Source organism: Erinaceus europaeus, chromosome 10, assembly GCF_950295315.1.
Source record: "Erinaceus europaeus chromosome 10, mEriEur2.1, whole genome shotgun sequence".
NCBI lineage: Eukaryota > Metazoa > Chordata > Mammalia > Eulipotyphla > Erinaceidae > Erinaceus > Erinaceus europaeus.
The window spans coordinates 82,830,354-82,845,120 of NC_080171.1; the positions used below are offsets into that span (position 1 = coordinate 82,830,354).

Here is a 14,767-nt window from a genome sequence, read left to right on the forward strand (position 1 = left end):
TTGGGAAGGATGATGTGATAGCTCACACCCTGGTGGCAAGAAACAGCAAGCAGCAGAGGCAAGCATTCAGGATCCACAGTGCCCCCTGGGCTGTTGCAAGGGCTTCACTCACCCTGGTGTGGCATCATTGGGTGAGAAAAAGCTCAAAAACCTAAGAAGCAGTTCCTTCAATTCACAAGGAAAAGGCCAGGTGACACTGAGCAGTGTAGCCACCTGAGCAACCCCAGGCAATTCGGTGAAGAGGCTGGTGGGATTACCTCCCCACTTAGCCCTGGGATGGGACTGCCTTTTGCTCTAACAGGCTGCTGCTGGTCAGATCAGCCCTGGGAGCAGCCTCTGCTACGCTATACCTGCCAGTGGGTCTGGAGGTGGGGGAAGACTCTGGAACCCACCATGGTCTTCACTGTAACCTTCTTTGCTGCTGTGTATTTAGGGTGAACAAGGGGTTCCAGGTGTGTTGGGAAATCCTGGATTCCAAGGAGATAAGGTAATTGCAGCAGCTGCTCCCCTGCCCCCTTCTCTGTTCTCCTTTGCTTCCTGGCGTCCTTGAAACAACCCTGCCTTCTCCATCTTCAGAGTATCCTCTCATCATCTGTTCCCTGAACTTTACAGTGGTCTCCTGGCTTAGTTCCAGGCCCACCCCTAACCTGTTCCCTCCCCGATCTGACTTTGCTATAGCCACAAGATTGAGTACATAGCTTTATTCTGTGTTCCCAAGCCATCCAGGGCTCCCTATTGCTCCTAGAGTGAAATCCCAGCTACTCACCTGACACCAAGGACCACCCAGTTGAACAGACCATTCTGCCACTCTTCTGTCCCTAGTCCTGACAGCTCTGGGCACCATCCCCACTGGACTGTGCACTGTGTCCCACGTCTGCAAGGCCCAACTGAAGAAAGTAGCAGTTCCCTTCCTTTGAGAGCCCTGGGCTACCTATCTGGTCCTCACCTGTGGTGCCATCTTCCTGGCCTAGTTGCTGGAGTCTTGTGCTTGGCCTGCTGTCTCTTGATGTGCTTTCTATGGACACAGTCCCAGAATGCCCTGGTGGGGCTTGGATCAGACATTGACCTAACAGTGGACATTCAGGACACATTTGAGTGAGTGAGTGAGTGAGTGAGTGAGTGAGTGAGTGAGTGAGTGAGTGACCGAGTGACTGAGTGAGTGACTGAGTGAGTAGCTAGCTGCCTTCTTAGCTGACTGATTAGCCAGGCATTTTGCCAAGGCCGGCTCCACTTTGCCTGTGTCCAGCACCATGTGGCCACATCTGGACCTCACCCAGCCAGTCAACAAGGCCCAGATGTTGGCCAGCTCTCCTCCTTCCTCTTCCCTCCCTCCTGGCTGGCCTGTCCTGACCCAGCTTTGGTGTCTCTGGGTTGCAAGCCATGTAGGCTTGCTGCTTTTCCACTAAGTCTCCTCTTTCAAACTTCCCCCTACCCCCACACACATACATGAAGCACTACTCAAAGCTCCAGGGGCCTGGGTTCCAGTCTGGCCTGATGAGCTCAGAAGCTGCTCTTTCCCCTGTGCATCCCCAGGGCCCAGCCTACAGAGTGCTGAGCTGAATTTGGCTAGTAAGGAAAGGGGGGCAGGAGCTAGCTCCCCCAAAAGTGGTATTCTCCAGGCCATCCAAGATGGCTGAACAGTCATCTGCCCATGGTTATTCCTCACTAATCAGCTTGTTCTGTATCTTTTCTAGGGGAGCCGGGGATTGCCAGGGCTCCCAGGCACACGGGGAAAACCAGGATCTCTGGTAAGTAAGTACTTTCTACTCTGAGACACACACAGCTCTCCCCCAGAAAGAAAGAAAGAAAGAAAGAAAGAGAGAGAGAGAGAGAGAGAGAGAGAGAGAGAGAGAAAGAAAGAAAGAAAGAAAGAAAGAAAGGAAGAAAGAAAGAAAGAAAGGAAGAAAGAAAGAAAGACCTCACCCTCTGGGACCTCATTTCTTCCTGTAACAGCTCTGGAGATGGACTGAGCAGAGTAGGAATAACGATTTTCACATTATGCAAATGAGGACACTGAGGCCCAGAAAGTCTAGGACTCACATAGCATCACAGATGGACCTCAGTCCCTGGCAGAACTGTGGCCAGAATCCCCCTACTTGTACTCAGTAACATTATTCAGCATAACATTAACAGTTTATTCATTTATTGTTTTTTTACTGCCACCAATGTTAAGCCCGGTACCTGCACAAGGAATCCACTGCTTTTGGAAGTCTTTTTTTTTTTAATATTTGTTTATTTATTTACTCCCTTTTGTTGCCCTTGTTGTTTTATTGTTGTAGTTATTGATGTTGTTGTTGGATAGGACAGAGAGAAATGGAGAGAGGAGGGGAAGACAGAGAGGGGGAGAGAAAGATAGACACCTGCAGACCTGCTTCACCACCTGTGAAGCGACTCCCCTGCAGGTGGGGAGCCGGGGGCTCAATCCGTGATGCTTGTGCCAGTCCTTGCACTTTGCACCACCTGTGCTTAACCCACTGCACTACCGCCCAACTCCCAGAAGCCATTTTTTAAAATCGTTTTATTGGGAAGTTGATGGTCTGCAATATAGTTCTTTTTTAAAAAAATATTTATTTATTTACTTATTCCTTTTTGTTGCCCTTATTTTATTGTTGTAGTTATTATTGTTGTTGTTATTGATGTCGTCATTGTTGGATAGGACAGAGAGAAATGGAGAGAGGAGGGAAAGACAGAGAAGAAGAGAAAAAGATAGACACTTGCAAACCTGCTTCACCGCTTATGAAATGACTCTCCTGAAGGTGGGGAGCCCAGGGCTCAACCGGGATCCTTAACGCTTGTCCTTGTGCTTTGCACCATCTGTGCTTAACCCGCTATTCTTCTTCTAGTGTTTGCTCTTCTTCCGTAGCCAGTCAACAGGTCAGGTTGAAAGCTGTCAGGAGCTGCTTGTTGCTGGCTTTGAAAGTGACTGGGATCCATGTGGATTCAGTCGGCTAGGAAGGATCATCAGTTTCCCCAATGAGTGGGTACTCACGGGATGCACCACGAGAAGGTTGATCCAATGCATCCCGCTATCCAATGCATAACCCGCTATGCTACCGCCTGACTCCCTGCAATATAGTTCTTAATACTTGGATACAATTTCTCATCTCCCCATGATAGTTGTCAGCAAAACACTTTCACCCCCAACTTAAATCCTTTTCCAAGGCTACTTTTATGTTCTAATTCTCTTTTCTTCTCTCTCTCTGTGTGTGTGTGTGTGTGCTTGTCTCTCTATTTCCTTTCTATTTTGGATATAGAAAAATTGAAAAGAAGGTGGGGCAGAGAGGGAGGGAGAGGGAGATACCTGCAGCACTGCTTAACCATTTGTGAAGCTTCCCTCCTGTAGGTGGGGACCAGGACCTTGAATTTGGGTCCTTGTGCTCAACCAGGTGTGCCATAGCTTGACCCCTGTTACTTACTGAATGCTACTGTGTACTGCCTTTTTTCATGTATTGTATCTTTTGAAGGCTATCAGCAACCTCAGGAATTAAAATAATCATTATTACTCCCATTTGAAAAAGGGGAAACTAAGGTTCCACAGGTGATGTGACTTGCCCAATACCTAGTGATTAGTACATGTAGGAGGAGGGACTAAGGCAGTGTTTTTGCATTTGTCTAGGCAGATTTCATTCAGATGTTCCTAAATTTTTACAGCCTCCCAACCAGGGGTCAGTGGGAGGTGGGCCCTCACTTCCCCTGCCTCCCCTTCTCTTTCACAGGGCAAAGTTGGAGACAAAGGATCCCTTGGGTTTCCCGGCCCCCCTGGACCAGAGGTAGGTGATGCTCTGTTTCTCTGTGTTTGGCTCCAACTGGGGGCTGCGTGTTGTCTTTGAAAAATGGAGCCCCCCAAAAGGAAAGAGACTTCTTAACTGAGATGAAAGAGAGATGATACTGAGAATAGTAATTCTTAGGCCAGAGATTCCTCCATTTCTCTCCCCTGTGCCTCCTGGTTGACTGGGAGTGGGTGGCATGGGTTGTCTTTTTTTTTTTTATCTTTTGTTTATTTATTATTGGCTAGAGACAGAGAGGAAATGAGAGGGGAGGGGAGATAGAGAGGGAGAGAGACAGAGACACCTGCAGCCCTGCTTCACCATCGTGAAGCTTCCCTGCAGGTGACGACCAGAGACTTGAGCCTGGGTCCCTTAACCAGGTGAGCCACCACCTGACCCCACATTGGTTGTCTTAAAGACAGTGACATAGAAATTATCTGGGGACAGAGGGGAGATACCCTTCCTAGCTTCCTGGCTTCACAGTTTCCAGATAGAAAAGAAAAGCATCCAGAAATTTGTCTGAGCTCTACTGCCTGGAGCCTTCACATTCTTTCCCCTAAAGTTTGAGGTAGAAATTCTCTTTGAGTCCTGGAACTCTTGCAGTAGCTCACAAGCACCCTGGAAAAGGTCAGGGTGCAAAGCTTCTGGCAATGGGGAGTGAGAAGAAATATGTCTGATTCTGGTGTTTCAGTAGAAATTGAGAGGACCAGCAAAGGGTGGGTTTAGCAAGTTCGGGTAACTCTAGTTAAGGAAGTGGGAGTATGACGTTTCCTCTCAGATTAGCCTGGGTGTGCTAGACCCTTATGGGCTAGTGTTCACATACAGGGAAGTCAGGCACAGTCAGTTGAACTCCTTTTGCACATGCCCCCATCATCCCCAATTTGGGTACTAGTGAGAAATAGAAGGGCTGCTCTCTGTCCAGACCCTTCTGGGGGTCTGAGGCAACCCCAGCCTGAGCCTCCTACCTGCCCCTGACTCCCTGGTTTTGGACCTTGCTCATTCAAGAAATCTCAGACATAAAAGTTTAGCTCCTCTGGGTTCTTCTGACCCTTCCAGGGACTGCTCCTGGCATACCCAGGATGAACCAAGGGGTATTTCCTGAAGGCTGCAAGTTCTGCCTTTCCCCTATGTTGCCTTTGGCCCTGGTGCAGCCCTATCTTTAGACAATGTGAGTTGGCTTCTCTTTCATGGCCCTGATCCCTTCCTCTGGTCGTCATGGAAAAAGGCTTTCCTGAGAGTCTGGGTTTCCCAACTGTCTGGCCAGTGAGGGTGGATGGCATGCTCCCTTGCTTTTATTGGGGCCTTCTCTGCACCAGGAGACTGTGCTGCACCTTTGGGGAGCAGACTTACTGAATGGCTTCCATGACCCTTTGAAGAAGGACTCCTACCATTTCACAGATGTGGAAACTGAGTTACAGGGCATGGAGGTGACTTCCTCAGGGTCACTCTGCCACTAGCAGCAAGTGAGACCAGCTTGAGATCTCTCTGGAGACCCTGGACAAATCTGGGAGTTGCTTCTTCCTGACTTGCTGTTTACCTTGGCTGACTTGACACCCAGAAGATGGCTTCTCTCAGCTGAAAACAGAAGCTGACAAGCCTGTTCACGCCTTCTGAGGTCTTTGCCTGATCTCCAGGAGACTGTGGGTGGAAGCTCTTTAGATCCGCCCCCCCCCCCCCATGAGCTCTCATTTGTCTGAGAGCTCATCTGTGTGAGGTCCAAGAGTTGATAAGATAAGAGTCTCAACTGTCAAACTGACCACCCCCCTCCCCCTCCCCCAGCAGACTTATTTTCCCAGGATTTGGGACCCAAAATTCTGTTTTTGCTTTTGTTTTGAACACTTACTAGGTGTCAAACCCTGAGCTAAGCATATTGCTTCCATTATCCCCTTTAAATTTCAGAACAGCAGCATCACTTTAAAGAGAGATTATTGATTGATTTATTTTACTGCCACCAGTATTATCACTAGGGCTCAGTACTTGCATGACAAATCCACTGCTCCCTATAAACATTTCTCTTTCCTCTTTCCTCCTCTCTTTCATTCTTTCTTTTTCTTTCTTTCTTTTTTTTTTTTTTGTTTGTTTTGATAGGACACAGATAAATTGAGAGAGGAGGAGGAGATAGAGAAGGAGGAAGGAAGAGGGACCTCTTGAGCCCTGCTTTACTACTTGTTAAGCTTGCCCCCTATAGGTAGGGACCAGGAACTTCAACCCCTGGGTCCCTGTACATGGTAATATATGTGCTCAACCACGTGTGCCACTGCCTGGCCCCCTTGATTGATATTTGAGATAAAGAGAGACCAACCAACCAAAGTGCTAATCAGTTTTGGCTTGTGGTAGTGACAAGGATTGAGTCTTGGACTTGTGGTGCCTAAGGCACAGACAGTCTTTTTTTAGACAGTCTTTTTTTTCTTTGTTGGTTTTTTTCCATTTTTGTTGTCCTTGTTGTTGTATTTGTTGTTATTGTTGTTACTGCTGTTGTTGTCGTTGGTTAGGACAGAGAGAAATCGAGAGAGGAGAGGAAGACAGAGGGAGAGAGACAGATAGACACCTGCATATATGTTTCACTGCTTGTGAAGCGACCCCCCTGCAGGTGAGGGGCTGGGGGCTCGAACCAGTATCCTTACACTGGTCCTTGTACTTTGCACCATGTGTGCTTAACCCACTGCACTACCACCCAGCCCCTAGACATACACAGTCTTATGCACAACCTTTCTGCTATCTCTCTGACTCAAATTGACCATCATTTTATAGATGAAGAAGTGAAGCCCAGATAGGTTCAGGAGCCTGCCCAGAGTAACACAGTGAACTGGCAGCAAATGGGATTCTGAGTTTCTCTGTTTGGAGATAAAAACATGGTGCTTTGTTTTCCTGTGTGAGCTCTGAATTCAGGATTGTTCTTGCCTTTGTTGGTGAGAAGAGTGAGAGGATGTTTTAGCTGGAATTTAATAGGAGTTAGCAAAAGAGAAAGGAAGCAAAGCAACTTGGAAAGGTGGGAGTTAAGAAAATTATTATTGCTTTTATTCTGGAATGGGGATTTTGGTCTTAGGATTTGTATGAAAGGGCTTTGGTTTCTAGCTGACAGGAAACAGAGGGTCTGACTGGGTTGCCATGGAAGTGAACATGGTTCTAGGATGAATCAACTATGATGCTTGGGACAAGGAAAGAGCTGTTCCCACCCTGACTGGGGGGGTCAACTCACACCCACACAAGCCTGGCATCCAGATCTCTAGCAATGGAAACTACCCGAGCCCCTCACTGGACATCATTGTAGGGACAGAGCAGCCTGTGGGATGGGGAGACATCTATAAATTGTGCAAAGACCACTGTGGGAAGAGAAGCTCCCTGTCATTTGGTTGGGTCTTCAGCTCGAAGAAGCTGATATCCATTATGCTAGTGGCTTTTATTTGTGTTACCTTTTAAAATCAAAATGGAGCCAGAAGATCATCACACCTATAAGATCACTATGAATTATGGGATGAGACTTCTCAGGGTGGGAGGTTGCTGGAGCTGGGGTCCTGGCTGCCTTGCCCTCAGACCCAGAATCTGATTCCTTGTGGGTGCTTGCTACTGCACAAAGTACTTCCTGTACAGTCTCATGTGGTTTCCTCAGTAGTTTTTGGGGGATGGAGGGATTGCTATCAGACACCCTGATTTAAAAGCAGAAATGGAAGGATCTGGGTAGTTAATGGACTTCCCAGGGTTACATCCCATGCAGGATGGAAGAAAAGCCCAGTGTGGTCATTGTTCTTTGAGTGAAATCTGTTCTCTGCTTCCCCTGTAGGGGTTCCCTGGTGACATTGGCCCCCCTGGGGACAACGGCCCTGAAGGCATGAAGGTGAGTACCCACCTCCTGCCTGCTCTTGAAGCTGACAACTGTGGAAACCACAGACCTTTGGGGCCAGCTCCCTGGCTTGGAAGAAAGGATGGGGAATCTCATTAGTCATGATGGAGGTGGAGTTGCTGCCTCTGAAAACCTTTTTTCTTTCCCTTCTGACCAGGGTAAGCCTGGAGCTCGAGGCCTGCCGGGACCCGCTGGGCTGCTGGGTCCTGAGGTGAGCACATCTGGTCCTACCCCTATCTACCACCCCCACTACCCATTCTGTCCCAAGAGCTGGGGAATACATGGCCAAGACACAGTCAAGGTCACTCTCTCCCAGCTCCTTCCATACAGCCCTACCCTGTGATCCTTCCAGGGACCTACTTCACCTTGGCCTGACAAGCAGAGCCCCCTCCACTGCACCCCCACTATCTTAGGATTTTTCCTCTCAGTGAACAACTATGTTATGTTATGAGTATGGTGGTGCAGAGGGTGATATCTCAAGTTCACCTGGGAGAATAGGAATGAGCAGTTCTGCTTTACAGGGGTAAAGAAACTATGTGGGATCCCACACTTAGTGGCAGGCAGAGCTGGCATTGTAAACCACATTTACTTAGGCCAAACCACATGACACAGAGTGTCTGCACCCAATTCCTGTACCTCTTGGCTCCTCCGGGCTCCTCTTGGGATCTGCTCCACCAACTTATATGACTTGTAGAGTGAGTAGGGTCAGAGAGATATGCATATCTACCATTCACGAGTATATGGCCCTGTGGAGCCTCAGCTGGTGACTCTTACCCATGCCTGGGTTCCTTCTCTACCCACCCCAGGCTCCCTGTGACACACAGTCCTGCTGTGGGTGCAGAGTCACTACAACCACAGGCAGGCATCTGGCCCACATGGCTCCCTCCAAAAGGTTGGTTCTGGGTTTGGCAGGGTCCCAGTGTTGGCTCTATGAGCTGCCACATGGGACTGCTTTCCTGGAAACTGGGGGAGAGAGGTGGGGGGCAGATTTGGAGGGGCGCCCTTGGTCAGGCTTGGCAGGCCAGAAGGGCTGGATTGGGGCTGCCTGAGCCTGCAGGGAAGACTGCGGGCCTGTATTCCCCAGGGAGGGGTGGCATTTGTGGCCTGCTTTCACCTACCCTCACATCTCCAGGCAGGAGAGGCTGGCCTGCCTCCTGCTCACGTCTTCAGTCATTCGTGCAACTGTCCATGGGCTCACATCTCCACCTTGCCCCTCTCTCATACCCACTTCCTCCCCTTCCTTGACCATACCTAGTAGCCACCACACAAATCCATCCTGAATGATGCTTAGAGGTGGCTTCAAAAAAAGAACATTGCTCATCTCCAAGAACTCCACTTAACCTAGGTAGCATCCTGAAAGATAATCTTCTCTACTCTGCACCATTTTACAGATAAGGACTCTGAGACACAGTAGGGCTAAAATCTGCCAGTGAGCAACTGGCAGAAATTAGAACAAACCCCATGCCTTTGAGCCACAGTTCCCACTTTGTTCCCACAGAGTACAAATGGGGGTTGACTTTTCTGTTCAGCATGACCCGGGAGGCTATATTCAGATGATACTGGGCTCCCTATCATCTGCAAGTCTCTTTGTGGCCTGGCTTCTAACCATGATAGTGCCTGTGCCTGGGAAGGTCCTGGCAGGTGAGAGGTTGGCATTTATAGAACTGTACATGTCTTTTGATCTAGAAGAAATCTCCTCTGTAGACTTATCTCCCTCCCTGCAGAACAAGTTTTTCAAAAGTCACACTGGATTAAATTTTTCTTTTTTTCCTCTCGCTTTTTGTCTCCCAATTCTAGGGAGATGAGGGGCCAACAGGACCACCAGGAGTCCCTGGCTTAGAGGTGAGTATTGCTGGTCTCGGAGGAAAAGAGTCACGTGGGAGCTGAAGCAGAGGTTCACAGATGGATGACATCTGGGTGGTGCTTCAAAGAGAAGTCACCAGTAACAGCCTTAGAGCAGTCACAAAAGTGACCAGGACAGACTCCAAAGGAAAAGGGCAAGAGATCAACTGTCTCTGCCTGCCTGTTAGGTGCTAGTGTTTTGCAGCATTTTTTTTTCTGAGTTTTCTTAGTTTCATGCAAGGCCAATAAGGGTCTGAGAGTGCAGGGGCTTAACTCAATGGGATGACCTCCATCCTGGGACTTAACCTCTAATCCAGGTGGCCTTCTGAAGATTTTTGTCCCTTCCCACCTCACCCTGTGAGTCTTTCTCTATAGCAACCCATACAATTAATGCTCTCAAGACTTCCTGTCATAGTTTAACATAGCTAAGAATCCAAAAACCATTTTTTGTGTGTACCCTGCCCTTGCCCCTGTAAGTATTAATGATGACAACCATGACACTTTAAACAGATTATAATTTCACATAAATATCAATAATAAACATATTTCATGTTCACAAAAATGATAGGCCTTTTTTTTCCTTCAAAAATAGCAGGGCAATCTAATGAAAAGAGTGGCATGGTCTCTTACCATTTTCCCCCAAGTCTCTTTAATGTCTGCTTTAATAGATGTCAGCTGGCATCTGAAATCTGCTCCTGTATTCAATCTGCTGATGAGCCCTTGTCATGCAGTCTCTGGAAAACTCTACTCACATTCCTGAGGATGAGGGTGACACAGCGGATGACAGCTCAGTGTAGCTGACCTCCTGAATCTTCTGAGAGAATTCCAGGAACCCACAGGGCTTCCTAGGCCACTCTTAGAGGACTATTGACATTAAACCCGTACCCCCTGAACCTCTCCCACTACTTAGCTTCATTCATCCCTCAGTCCACATTTACACAGGAGATAGCCCGAGGAGGGCAACCTTCCTTGTGGTCACACATCTGCACTCCCAAAACAGCTGGTGGCTTCATGGCATTTCAGTTCAGAGCTCCTCACTCCTGTGACATTGTGTTATCCCCATCCCAGGGCAATCCTGGGCAAGAAATACTGTGCTACATCCCAGAAGCCCAGTGATGCTGCCCACTGCTGTTTCCTCTTACTCTCTTCTCTCTTGCAGGGTCAACCAGGCAGGAAGGGGTTTCCTGGGAGGCCAGGCCCAGATGGCTTAAAGGTAAGGGGACCTGGAAATGGCTGGGCTGGAGAGGGAAAACAGTAGATCCCTGGAGCAGAGAGGAGAGAGGGTGTGTCAACAAATGGAGACACCTAGATGAGCCATGACCCTGATAAATGGCTGGTTGTGAAAGTCATATATTCAATCCCTCTGCATCAAAAAGAATTGGTTAAAAAATGCATATAACCTAAATGTCCAGCAGTGGGGCATATGAAGAGGATAGGTTGCAGTCATCAGAGATGCATGGTGGGATATTTGACACAATGGACTACTGACTATGTTAGTAGTGGTAGGAAACAGATACAGAAAAGGAAAACGGGCTGGGTGGTGGCACTCCTGGTTGAGAACATGTATTACAGTGCACAAGGACCCGGGTTCGAGCCCCTAGTCCCCACCTGCAGGGAGAAGCTTCATGAGTGGTGAAGCAGGGCTGCAGATGTCTCTCTGTGTCTCTTTCCCTTTCTATCATCCCTTTCCCTCTTAATTTCTGACTGTCTCTATCCAATAATAAATATAATTAAAAAAATTTTTTTAAAAAAAGGAAAACAAAGGCTCACTGAGATAGAGCACCTGCTTTGCCATGCACGCAACTCAGATTCAATGCTATGATCTCTCTCTCTCTCCCTCCCTCCCTCCTTCCCTCTCTCCCTACAAAAGTCACCCTAAAGTGTCGAGGCCCCAGTAACAAAAGAAAATAAGTAAGGAAAGTTATAGTGTAAGCCTGTCACAGACGGTGTTTGCACTGTCTTTCTGTATGCTCAAAGCAGAGCATCAACTGAAGAGTGAGCAGGGTTGGGGCTGGACAACGGCTCACTGCTGAGGGTGCTGCCCAGAGTTCAGCTCCTGCAACACATGATGTATTGTCTCTCCTCTCTGTCTTTCTCTCTGAAGTGAAAAAAATGAAATGTTATCCCAGGAGCAGGGAAATCACATACATAAGAAACTCTAAAACCATATACACCTACAATAGAGAATGAGACTCTAGATTTCCTTTTTCCTCTGGCCCTCTTTTTCTCTCATTGTGTATAATAGGTATGTGTTACATTTTCTATTCTTCTTTATAAAAAAGTTATTTGAAAATCCTTGATTCAGGTAGGAGTGTGATGACCGTGTGAAAGTGGGCAGTTGGGCTTCAAGGTTTTCAGGGACTCCCGATAAATTAATGCCAGCCATCTCTCTGGCAGGGACATCAGGCCAGGCTGACAACCTGATAGATGTGCAAGGGGGCAGGATCGAGTTAGAGCAATGAAGGTTGACCATGCCCCCACCTCCTTAAGGGAAATGGCCTCTGTGGCTGTGAAGCCCTGGGGTTTGCCTAATAGAAAGTTTAGGGGAGACGGTAGAGGGGAGCTTGAGCCTGGATGGTTACATCCATCTGTGGGCCAAGCTCCTGACTCCTCTCAGCCTGTGGCCTACCCTCTGAGGTCTTGGCCTTTCTCCCTCAGTGACCAGTTAAGTTTCTGTGGCAGGAGCAGTGACACAGTCTGTGTGGACTTATCCCATGGATCTGCTCACCTCTCTCCTCAGTTTATACCATGAGGTTCCCTGGGAGGCTGTGGAAAAAGCCACCCCACCTGGGGTAAGGCTGACAGACAAGGCTTGGAGAGGCCACAGAAGCTGAGAGCTGGTGGTAACCCCATGGACAAAGGAGTCAAGTGGCTCTTATTTGTTACTGGAGAGGAGACCCTGTGAGCTGGGGCAAAGCTCTAAGGTTGAGGGTCTAGGATTCTGAGTCCTGACTCCTCAGGACTGTGGTAGGGTGTTCTGTTACAGTAGCAGGGAGGGTTTCAGTGGGTCAGATCAAAGTCCCCATTCTAGTCCCACCTTAGCTCATTGTATGACCTGGGGAGCAGGGCACCTCACCTCTCTGAGCCTCAGCCTTCACCTCCGCAGAAAGCACTGGGTGAGTCAAAGACTCAGAGGAAATAGACATCAAGTAGGGGCCTCTCAGGAGATGGGTGGCTGGGGTCAGCTCTGGGGCCAGGTGTTCTGTCCAAGTGTCCCTTTGTTCTTGTCATTGATTTGGAGTCTCCAAGACCAAGCACTGAGCATGCTGTTCCTGGTCGAGGCCCGATGGAGTTAGGGGGTGATGGCTAGTTGCCAGGTGTTCCTGCTGAGGCCTGGATATTCATTGCTATCTCAGTGACCCTCCTTTCTGTGTCTCCCCAGGGTGAGCCAGGGGACCATGGACGCCCTGGGCCCATGGGTGAGCAGGTAAGTCACCACACCTCTTTATCCAGCCCTTAGTCTGTCCTGAGATCTTTGATCAGCACTCACATCTGCCCTCTCATCTCACCCCCTATCCCAACTCCAGAGGTAGGTCCATTGTCTCCCCCTTCCATTGCTGGGGACATTGACCCTCAGGGAGGTGACGCATCTGTGTGAGAAAGCTGTGAATCACAGTCAGTGTGGCCTTCCCCCCTCCCCCCAAACACACACACACTGTCAGCCTGACTCTGCATGGTCAGGGGCACTTGCCCAAAGAAATGATGTAACTCTGTTCAGCCTGGAAGAGCCCTTCACAGTCACCGCTGCGCCAGATCAATTTACAGAGGAGGAAGCTGAAACCAGGGAAGTGAGCCACTTGCCAGGGGCTCTTGGTCCAGGCAACCCTAAATTATGCAGAACACTCTGGGGTTTGCTGTTCAAAAAGGAAAAACATGAAATTCAAGCCAGTGATTCTGGCTAGTTGGGAGCCAGGACTAGGTCTGCAGCTAGACATTAGAAAGGTACAAGGGTATTCTGTATTATGGTCCAGGTCACTGATGCTTTAAAGAACCCCTCTGGGTTTGTTAGTCCCCTCTCCCTGACCAACATCTCCTGGATGCTTACCCTATGGGCCCAGAAATTGTCTTCTCCACTCCTTCAAATAAGGACTCCCTAGAAGAAGTGATACTGGGGACCCGAAAGAATTTGTCCCCATGGAGGAACACCATCACTGGCGTGAAAGCCATGCTCGATGGCCTTCCTTGCCAGGCCTGCAACATCTGTTGGGGAAAGAAAGGAATTAAGGCAGGGGGAGGGCTGGATTTTTGAAACATTTCCAGTGTCATTCGAGCATATTCTGTGGGAAGCCCAGGAGTTTTGGACTGCTGTGGCCTGGATAGATTTCCTGATTGAAAAAGAAAAAAAAAAGGCAGTGTGATCAGCAAATTTAATTCCAGAGTTATGCTGATGGTATAGCCCCCAGGAAATAGATACTCAGAACCTTAGACTGTGAGGACACCAAGGGCCTTTGGAAATCACTTTAACCAGGGCCTTTAACCCGGGCCTTTAACCCCTTCTATGTCTGGACACCTTTGGCAGAAGCCCATGCCCCACTGTTCAGAACTGAATTTTTAAGTGCACACAGTGAAATAAAAGGATTAGATAAAATCAATTACATTAAAAGGCAATTATGAAAGTATGTTAAAACATGACCAGCTGGTGGGGATACTTCTTTATTAATGCATTAAATCATGAGAGGTAAAAGACTAAAAGATAGCTCACCAGTAGAAGGCACACTTTGTCAGGGGCAAAGGACTTGGGTTTAAGTCCTCAGCCACTATATGAGAGCACCATGCAAAGGGGGAGCAGTGCTGGGGTGCCCTCTGTCTCCCTCTCTGTCTTTCACTCACTATCTGAAAAAGAATTTACATGATATCTGAAAAAGAGAGGGAGAGTGAGAGAGGGAATCTGCCAGAGGCAGTGGAATTACAAAGCCCTGGAAAAAAATAAGATAAGATGAAATGAGATCTAGCAACAAGTCTAAGACCATTTCAGTAGAGACCAGCTGTAAGGTACATTTAGACACCCCTGCAGTACTGTCTGTAACGTATTTATCTGTGACCACCTTGTCAAGCATATAGGTATTGTAGAGTTTCTGCTTATACTCCTGCTTGAGAGAAATGCTAAATTTCCATTTGAGGTCAGTGGAAATAGCAGTTGTCATTTTTATGTTGACAATAAAATGACAATTTTATGTAGACAATTTTAAGTTGACAATTTTATGTCCCCTCTCCCTGAATTGCATGCTAGAAGATATATGCAGGTTAAAAATTCCTGGAACCTGGGCCAGGGAAATAACTCACTTGGGTGGTGTGTTGTTTGTCATTTGCATGACTC

At 48.1% G+C, this 14,767-nt stretch overlaps 1 protein-coding gene across 8 annotated transcripts in view; it reads left to right on the forward strand.

Moving 5' to 3' along the window:
• The window catches only part of COL27A1 (collagen type XXVII alpha 1 chain), a 156,648-nt gene that overhangs the window by 84,700 nt on the left and 57,181 nt on the right, over nt 1-14,767 (forward strand). For all 8 annotated transcript variants that reach the window (XR_009552080.1, XR_009552081.1, XR_009552079.1 and 5 more), the window contains exons 17-24: nt 434-487; nt 1,695-1,748; nt 3,717-3,770; nt 7,549-7,602; nt 7,766-7,819; nt 9,406-9,450; nt 10,610-10,663; nt 12,833-12,877. Coding sequence is in view for 5 of the 8 variants with exons in the window: in XM_060199997.1 (XP_060055980.1) it covers nt 434-487; nt 1,695-1,748; nt 3,717-3,770; nt 7,549-7,602; nt 7,766-7,819; nt 9,406-9,450; nt 10,610-10,663; nt 12,833-12,877 (414 nt within the window). In the remaining 3 variants the exon portion in view is untranslated. The remainder of the gene's footprint in view (nt 1-433; nt 488-1,694; nt 1,749-3,716; nt 3,771-7,548; nt 7,603-7,765; nt 7,820-9,405; nt 9,451-10,609; nt 10,664-12,832; nt 12,878-14,767) is intronic.